This window comes from Bombus impatiens, unplaced genomic scaffold, assembly GCF_000188095.3.
Source record: "Bombus impatiens unplaced genomic scaffold, BIMP_2.2 scf_0217, whole genome shotgun sequence".
Taxonomy (NCBI): Eukaryota; Metazoa; Arthropoda; class Insecta; order Hymenoptera; family Apidae; genus Bombus; species Bombus impatiens.
The window spans coordinates 556554-566620 of record NT_176636.1 but is presented as its reverse complement, the minus strand read 5'-3'; the positions used below and the strand labels follow the sequence as shown (position 1 = coordinate 566620).

At 41.3% G+C, this 10067-nt stretch overlaps 1 protein-coding gene across 2 annotated transcripts in view; it reads left to right on the top strand.

Moving 5' to 3' along the window:
* LOC100746450 (S phase cyclin A-associated protein in the endoplasmic reticulum) overlaps positions 1–8138 on the top strand; it is a 34091-nt gene extending 25953 nt beyond the window's left edge. The window contains exons 14-15 of one of the 2 annotated variants that reach the window (XM_003488073.4): positions 2712–2885; positions 3109–8138. In XM_003488073.4, the coding sequence (XP_003488121.1) occupies positions 2712–2885; positions 3109–3189 (255 nt within the window). In that variant the 3' untranslated portion in view covers positions 3190–8138. The remainder of the gene's footprint in view (positions 1–2711; positions 2886–3108) is intronic. The other variant, XM_012383401.3, reaches the window with a different exon arrangement.
* Positions 8139–10067: the final 1929 nt, after the last annotated feature.

Genomic DNA, 10067 nt, shown 5'->3' with positions numbered 1-10067 from the left:
CTGACGTATGGAATGGAACCGAGTAAATATATCTTAACTGCATTCGGCCGTATATTGATGGGAGGTCCGCTGAGTGTGTTGTGTCTAACAGCTTCTTCCTTCTTCGTCGCGTGTTGCGGGCCGCATTTCACGCGAATGTACCGGGTGACTCGATCGCCCATTCCGCGAGTTGATGGATGATGGCTCGTCGTGGTCCGGTTGGTTTTCGTTCGTTGGCGCTCGCTACACTCGCCGTGGATCCCGGATAAATACTCCACGTGTCACCGATCGATATTTTCATCGATAAATCGCGGTACTGGGATTTACTGGCAGAGTGGCGAGACGTTTCCGCTTGTTCCATGTAAACGATATATTCTCCTCCTTCGTGCGTCGAATGGCGCGGATACCCAAGGAACGATGTTTCGTGAAAAATATAGATTTAATTCGTTACTCGACAGAGTTGTGTACGCGTGATATTTGTGGATCGTTTGGTAAAATAAAGAGTTGCTCGGAGATTTTACGAATACCCGTTGAGATGTTTACATTACAGACGCACTCTAACCACTTCGAACGAGATGCTTCTTCAATGGACTTCTAAGTTAAGACTACTCTTCTTCTTTTGATGCTCGATCGATCTATCCCCGAATTTAAAATCATCTCCTCGTTGAATACTCGATCGGATTTTCCTTTTAGAAACAACGTGTAGATTCGTGTTTGTTTTCATCTTTCCGTGCTACTTCTTAAACAGACTGCAGACTGCATTAACAGGGAACACCCTGTATGAATGGAAAAAAGAATATATCACAACGTCCTAGGTTTCACAGGTTCCAGTTTCTTAGAATTCGAATTTCAAGATTCAGAATATAGATTTCGGGAAACAAACTTCATTGAGCATCTTCGATGTCGTAACTTTCAGCTTCCTCTGTGTTCGTGAAAACATGCTGTCATTTTGTCGCTGCATATCAGCTAATCGTCTTCTCTGAATTCCTCCCGAATATTCTTGTAGCCGGTACAATTTATTTCTGCCTGTTTCAGTAACTTTATTGCCAAGTTCGTGAGCAAACGACAAACACGCGCGCCTAACTTTCAAGACTAGTTCCGTACAGCTTTGTGAGTCTATAATTATTCGAACGGTTACGAATTTAAGGTAGGCTACTTTTCACTGTTACCACGAATATTTCCTAATACCTATGCTATTTCAAGTTACTTTAAATAATAATCTCGTCAAAGATATTGCTTTAAATATCCGATGGTTGTCTCTAAGATACGAAATTATACTCGACTCTGACAAAAGCAAAGGGTAGCTCTCGGTTAACGAGAATTCTATAGCAGGAAAAGCAGGTATCTCTAGATAGAGATTGCCGGTTGAACGTTTTTCCCTCGTATTCATCGAGATATTTCTAGTCACGGAACAGACTACACGTGGAAATATGTGGCGCCTTGGAGAACGTCGCGTCGCCACGTCCTTCCTTTCTGCGCGACTATCGAACCTCGTTTTTGAGATATCGGCCTCTCGGAAATCACCGAAGTATTCGATCCATGCTGAAGGATATCGAGAAGGAACGACTATCTAAGATTAGACCCCATAGGTACAAAGCGCTTCTCGAGCATTTCGACGCGACAACCTTCGCCTATCGTCAGCCTAATTGTTCTGCTTAGAGGACTCCTTTCCCTCTATTTTTAGTCGCCCCCTCGAGATATCAGGTAAAAATGCACCGCCGTCAAGAGCAGAGGAATTGGAAGGCTTGTGACTCGTACGAAGGCTTCTAACGAACCGTATAAACGACCGAGCACTTTCTTTGTATTAGGGCGAATTTTCCAGTCAAGCGTTCTGTACTTGTTATCCAAGCAGTTTGCTCACGGCCTTTTAAATACGATAAAAATACGTAGGATTCACGATCGTCGTAAATCTAGTTGGCGGTTTTATGCCGCGTAAAAATGATCTTTTAAAATAACGCACAAAATGGTACGCGGAGGAAAAAGGTTTACCATAGAGTAGCGCGTAATTTATCGGTGCAGTGTATCCTTCGCTTGACGTAATATAAAATTACAAAGCGATACACTCGTTGACGACTTATTTTTGACAAGTTTCAGCGAAAGCGATAATATATACGCAATAAAAAATACACGTAATAAAAATTGGCAAAATCATCGACGAACATTTTCCATCGAATCGCTTTGATCATCGTTCGTCGGTTTACCTTTGAAACGTCGTAAAACGGTGAGATCTTGAAAACGGATTATCAGCGCGTTCACCTGATCGAAATGCACACTTGGCGAATGGTCGGAGCATTACCAGAGGGTACGCGTGTAACGAGGGACGTAGGTGAGGAAATAAAAATTCGTAATGTGGGTACTTCCTGCAGGAGACCTTTTCACAGGTGCACAAACCTGTTCGAAGACACTCGTTGAACCGCAGATGTACGTCGCGACGTTCTCTTGTTCCTGGAACAAGAACTTGCCGTGTACCGACACCTGGATTATATAGGTGTGTTGTTTCCCACGATGTTTAAGGAAATTCACGATCTCGCGGCACATTCGGCCCGCCGTAACTGATCATCTTCGTTCTGTGTAACGACCGTGAACGTACCTGTTAGCTAGTAGCTTCATGTGGGTGTTTTGCAATGGAAAACCAATTGTACGGCGGACCCGTCTGTTTGAAAGAATCGATTTGGCTATTCTCGTAGTTAACCGTTTGTGAATTCGATCGTAACGTTTGAAATCTGTTGCAGTTGGTACTTCAATCGGTTGGAGCAGGACCAAGCGTTCTTCAGCAACTGTGTACTCTTCCATTTCCGTTCTACGGTGCTCCAGGATTGACGTCATATATTTTCCCGACACTCTTGGCAGCCACGCATCAAAATCCGGAGGCTACAGCAGTCCTGTCTTGCGAATTATCTTATCAGGTAAATCTCGTTTTCTTCAAAGAGACTTTTTACCGGTATCTCTCTTTTCAAATTATCGAAATTATCAAAATTTTATGAAATTTTAACTCAACTTGATACCTCTGATATTTTTCCTTTGACAAATTCTTAAGACGAGAACGATATTTTCAATCGCTAACGTTAGAAGACTGGATAAGCGAAAGAGAAAATTACAAACAAACCAAATGAACGTTCTATTTCGCAGCTGCTGGAGGAGTACAGAAATTCGGACGATGGTAAACTAAATCCGTTGGTCCGTTTGCTGAAGGACTCGGTTGATCCATAATCGTCCCGATTACGATTCGATTAGTTCGTTTAAGTTTCTTCAAGTATCTTCGTTACACGCGATGAACTTCGTGGTCGTAGTTGATCGCAGGATCATCGTTTCTATTCCGTTCGAGGAAGGTTCGGGGAACAGTTTTGAGAAAATTGTCGTTACGTACGTCCATCGTTGAAAAGCTGTCTCGAGGCTGGTACTCGACATTGCAACGTATTTATACCGAATGCACGTGCTATTAAATACACGGAGGGTAACTGTAAAAATTCGAATCGAATTGGCGAAGAGACTAGGAGGCTAAATTTTTACCACGATCCTGTCACTTTCAACAGTCGACCAATCGAAGGGTTTGTTTTGCAGAAAGCGATAATTGCGAAGAAATGCATTTGAATGCATCTTTTTTTTTTTTTTTTATTCCTTTAAACGTCATTCGGGCGTTCAACTTTCAATCGCTATTGCGAAAATCAATAATGCTGCTAACGATCTTCGATTCGTGAGTTCTCCTCGACGTTATAAACGCTTATCTTTAACGCATAGCGTAGAATTCTCGAAACGTTTATGCAAATGGAAAATTTCGTACGATAAGCGTATATGCTTGTTATCGAAAGTCGTTGATGCATTGCACGCGTTCAAATCACTTCTATAATGTTTCTTTACTTTATGCTCGCGTCTGTGATAGTTTCTTCCGCTCGCACGCGTATTCTAATGAAATTCTAACGTTCGCGACGTGATATGCGGCACAAGCTACGAAGTTCAAAAATGAAAGGAAGAATCTTTGTTTTCTTAATTATTATAGTTTTATCGCATTGAAATTCCATTTCCGTGATTGTTATGTATCGAAGCTTGCCGATTATTTTAGCAGCGCTTTCAACATACAGCTTCGACGGTCTTCCTATTTTATATAGAAATAAATGAAATGTAAATAGCGACGAAAACGTTCGAAAATATGCGCTTTTCTACCTGCGTACGAATTATAATTTCTCTCTGTGTAATTTGCTGATCTCTAGATCGGTAAATGAAGTAGCAGATTTTTTCGTGATCGAGTCTTTGCTTCCTTTTTTGCGATCGTTTCAGTTCTTCTAGTCGTTCAACAATGACACTCTCTAGTCTTAGGCTTTTTCCCTACGGAAATCATTTACAACGTGATAGAATCATACTTTACACAGCTTTTCTGTTCGCGTTGTTAATCATCTTTTTCTTTGTATCCGTGTGACTTCATATTACATCACACGACAAAAATGGTAAACGTTTATTTTTATAAATATTATTTTCTTCTTTCCCGTAACTTCTCGGTTGTTAGTTCTAAGATATTTATTTCGGTTGTTTCTAATCGTTTCTAAAATACCAAATGACGAACAAATTTCGTTAATATATTATTTTTGGATATTCGTTACGAATAGAAGTTCATTTGTTTCTGTACAAAAACTCTTCGGTTCCCTTTCAATTTCGTGATGGACGCACGTAAGCAAACAATTTTCATGCTTCAGACATCGTCGTTGATATTACCATTTTACTTGGTAAATATAATTGATATTAATTGTACAATCGTGAGTTAGAATTATCCGTTAAGAAAGTAAACTGATTATTTCTGATTTCGCTATTTCACCGTGTAATCGTTCGCTATTGCGTCGAAGATACAAAACTCGGCAAGTCCGTTTCGCTCGCAACGTTAACGAAGTGTAAGCTAGCGAAATACTCGTTGCCGTGTTTTCGCAAATTCTCTCCACCTGCGGCCAAATATTCGACGTTTCAAAAGAAAACTCGTCAACCTTTTCGTTTTCGTTGCGTCATCGTTGCAACGATTTCCGAACGGATATTCAACCGAAACATTTCACGGGACATTAAAACGATTAAAAACGTGCTTTCATTCCCGTGTTCCCAATTACAGTCGTTCATGCATTTTTAGTCAAACAGCGTAATTGCCGTTGAAAACTGCTAGAGAAAAAAAGAAAAAAAAAAAGGATCAGGTGGAAACGAGTTTAAAACGGACTTGCGTGTTTTTGAATCTAGTCCGGTCAGCGATTCGCAGGCTTTATAACCTTACGATCGTAATTATATTTGTACGTTTAGTACGTAGCGTATACTTGTTTCTCTCGTTTTCACGCGTGCCAATAATTCGTGCAAATGAACGTGTCTTTTGAACGGGCCTTTTAAACGTTTTTAGCTGTCGTGCAATGATCGAGCTACGACTCGTTAGAATTAGAATAACGTATCTCCGTGCGTATATGAAACCACGTGAACCGTACCGAGTCGGTGCAAATTTCTGCTCTTTTTACTCCGTAAAATGTGCCAAACACGGTAGTCGATCGAGCTAACGGCAAAAGATAAAAAAATAAAAGGAAGAAAGAGGGGGAGAGCAGGAAGAAGCTCGAGAGGCAAGAAAAAGACGTTTGAGAAACCGAAGATACATTCTTAGACATTAGTATTGTCATATATCGGCATCTTTGACACACTTTACATTGTAAAAATGCAGAAATTTCTGTGCTTTAAGGCGCACATCCTTTTTCCTGCTTCGTTTCGTTGAGATGAAGATTGTCACAGGAGTTATATGACGCAAGGATACGTGGCGATGGTTCTCAGTTTCGTTACGACTTTTTACCACGATAGTTTTCTTGCAACTCGGCCACAACAAATAAACGAATAACAAAAAGACGATAAACAGATCGCGTTATAGCTAATTGAGAACCACCGGTTTAAAAAATTCGTAAAGTTTCTTTAGCAGAGAGAATCTTTAGGATAACATGTGCTCTCGCTTCGTTATTTAGTGACTTTTCGCGAGTCTCGCATAAACGCGTGTACGTATTTAATCAAGATTGATTATATATGATAAATGTTTATTTATAAGAAATCGAAGGCATATTTTAATTTAAGTATACCAGCAACGCATTCAGCGCTACACAATTTCCTTTTTTTTTTATTTATCGTTGTTTATCTCTATTTACGCGTTTTACTTGCTGTCTTCTTTTGTTGTTTTTTTTTTTTTTGCTTCAACCATTATTCGTTTTCTTCTTTGTTTATACCTCGCTTCTTCTCTAGTACATTCTCTATTTCCAACGACAATTATTTCGAGAAAATTCAAATTTGAAGGAATAAGATGCGAAAACCTTTGATACTTCGTAAGACAACACGTACATTCCATTCCACTACGCATACGACTAAAAATTCATATCGAAATATCTAAAGTATCCGTGACTCGAGTCTCTTATTTTAAAAGTTATCAATGAACGTTGTAATTTTTTTAGTTGCAATGAGTAGATCTTCCAAACATGGTACAAGATCCTGTTTCCCAGAAATACGGGAACGAAACTCGACAGCCAAGAGTCTGTTATTTATTAATGATGTTATTGCAGTCGTATTGTGACGCTGAATGGGTTGATATAAAATATTTATCTATATTACAAATGCAACGTGCTCTTCGAATAGATATTTATTTCACAACGATATGAATTTATCATAGTGCAATGTAAGATTATTTATTATCGAAAGGAGAAGGACGAAAGTGAGTACTTATAAAAAGGTACAGGTTTTCGTGGGTGCAGCGAACGCACTTGTGCAATGTCCTGCCAATGCAATTAATATTCAAGTATTATATATATATTATATATACTGTATACATATATTTAGCGAATATTTAACTCTGTATTAAAGAAGGCAAGGATCGCGTAGGTTAACGCTATGATGTAACTTTTGCGTAAAAGTTTTGTAGCTCAACGGCTAAATTGAAAAATCTTACTTACAAAAGAAAGTGTGGAAACACACACACACACACAGTTGCCCCTATTTATTCTTCTTTTCATGTTTTCGTCGACTCTATTACGATTTATCGCGTTGATTTTTCAATCGACGGGAATCAAAAGTTTCGTTTCAACTTTCGATAAAATTGATTTAATTTTCGTCATACAGGTAGATCCGAAGACGTTGTAATTCGTTTAAACATGTTTCGTTTAAAGCCAGATTATTGTAAGTTGTTACAGAAAGAGATAATTGAAACTTCCGCGATGTTGGACGTGAGAGGTTGAATTTTATAGAACGACAAAGTTTTATACGAAATTCGACGTATGTATAATAAATAATCCTGCAATAAATTTTACAAGCTTGAATAGCTAGAAATAGGACCACTTTTTGGTCGCCGTTTGTTCGAGGAAGGAATGAACGTGTTATTTGCGCCTGGAAAAATCTCTTATAGAATTTATTTTGTATACGATCGACGATAAGATGAAGAAACATTTAAGGTACACTGCAAAATTATCGCCGATTAAATGGCGCTTATGCGACGATACGTGTACAAAATCAAGTTACATTGTAAAATATTTCTTCCTTTTTTTATCGTTTCTCTTTGTCTTTTTAAATCGATACCGATGTTTCTACAATATAACAAACGCGTCAAGTATTCCTCCTTACTTTGCCTATCTATAAGACGATCAAACGATCAAAACTGGTGAAACGTTTGTCGTTTTCAGTCTTAAATATCGTGTTCGTTCCTGTTGATCGATACGACGAGCGTTGAAAATCGTCGAGAAAGAAGAAGAAAAGTAAAACGAACGTTATTTTATCATCGCTGAAAACTAACGTCTAAGGGAATATTATTCTAATCAGAGTACTCGCGTACCGTTTATATTTTCGAAGTAATTTAGCTCGATCGTCCCACGTAATGATACTCTTTCTTGTAAGCAATCTATGTAAAACTATGGTTCGACGTTACGATACAAACTGAAAAGGAGAAAGCAGGAACAGATTGCGCGTAATACGAAGCGCGTACTTGGCCGACGCTGCGCGGCTGTACGAAAATTTCACGATCGATCGTTCGCGATTCCATGCCTGTTCACCTCTCGTTCGCCACGACGCGTTGCGATTAACTCGCTGATCGGTCGAAGGTCGAAACAGAGGTCGAACGTACGCTTTGTAAGATTCGCTAGAAGTAGGAACGAAACTGAAACTAATAAATTTCGACGAAGAAACTTTATCGTTTGTTCTTAAATAACCTCGTGCTTTCTCCCTTCCTTAGCAGCCACTAAATCCTCTAAACGAACATTTTGTCCCGTAACTTTTAAAGAGATACGTATTTCCTCGCGAGTGTATCCTTTAAAATAATCTTTCGATCGTTCCTTTGCCTTTTTACCCAAGCAATCATCTCGTTCTTTCTAACGAACGTTTCCAGCAATTTTACAGCGAATGTTACGTCTCTCCTATAACGTTCTGTCCAGTCCAGATTACGATTACTCTGCCTGCGAGTTGAACGTTATCGGTCAAGTACAATGCCACTTTGCCACAATTTTTGGTAATCGCGTGGAACGCTAACTGGCGCCGCGTGACTTTAAATTCGCCGTCTAAACGAACATTAATAGAAACATGCTGCGTCATTAGAACACGGTCTGTCATTTGCTTATTATCCACCTGTCGAAACGCGATACGAGGCCGTCACTTGGCTGGAGCTCGGTTAACAAAGTCCACGGAAATAGCGCCTTATTTCGACGTTAAAAGGAAATGAAATGGAGTCGTGGACGAACGAATAGGGCAAGACTTTATCGGTGTACCGCGTGCCGAAATTATCGTAATATTACGTATTTTTATTCGACGCATTTGTCGATCGGTTGATCGACTCGCTAAGTAGGAACGACGCGACGTCATCGCGGGCGAACAACGCGAAGACACTGCTGCTTACGCGTGTGCACCGAAACGGGCCGCGCACGAATGACGTATGGAGTGCATAGGGTAATCTTTTTTCCGGAGCGTTTTAGCGCGCCGGGGTCTCCACTTTTTCCCCGAGCGTAATCTATAGGCGCACTTAATACAGCTGCTCGTCCGAACAACTTCCCCGCAGCCTCTTTTTCCTCCTCTCGTCGCGCCGCGTTCTCGCGCTTTCCTCGTCGTCTCTGTCTCCTCTGCGTCTCTTGTACGCTCCGCTGTCTCTGGGAAAAAGAGGGACCAAGGGAAAAAGAGAGCGTCAGCTTCCACTTAGCGGCACCGTACGATATATCACGCTCGGTCGCTTTTACCCTGTAAATTGTGGAACCGCGTTTCGCGTACAACTATACGCAGCCACGTGCAGCGACGCTGTTTTCGTCGCTGTCGAGGAAGGAGCTTCGCTCTTCGCGAGCAAGAAGCAACGAGAGTACAGGGATCATCGATGATGTTTCGTACGTTGCTTGGGTCCACCAACCGTTAAAATTATACCAATTGGCGTACACGTGTTAATCTGCTTCGACGACAAAAGCGCAAGATTATCGTTACTCGCTCCATCGTTGGTTACTTCGTTTCATTAAAAGCTTAGAGATCGTAAACGCGACTGTTAACGACAACCAATCGTCTATTTGGCACCGAATCGCCTGCTTTTTCATGTTCCCTCTGCCCTGGAAGGCAGCCTGGATGGATCGACCCGTATCAACTTGCGTAAAAAGACCACGGTTCTCCTGCTGCTGTAACGACAAACGAAACGATAGAAGAAGGAAACGTCTCTGGAAAGGCAACCGTCGAACGAGCGATTATCGGTCGAAAGAGGATCGATCGAGGAGACGGTGGCATTGCGCGTAATCGGCTCGCGCTGTGCGAACTGTAGAGAGGGGCGCGGGAGACGTTGGCGTGACGGGGCGCGTAATGACGCGGGTGGGAAGAAAAATCGAGTACGAAGAAGAAGCGACCGGCAGCTCGTTTCCGAAGAGAGAGAATTCCCGAGAATGGGGGCAATTTGGTTACCTGGTGGACGGACTGTTCCAGGTCGGGTGTCGATCGATGTTCATCCACGTAAAAGGGTGGGCGGTGGTACGAGGGAGCGGATGGTTAAAGGATAGTGGCGGCGGTCGGGGTTGTAATAAGCGTAATGGATATAGCAGGCCTGCACGCATGCCCTCGCCTCGCGACGACCAGCGCGGCGTGTTCACGCAGCAAAG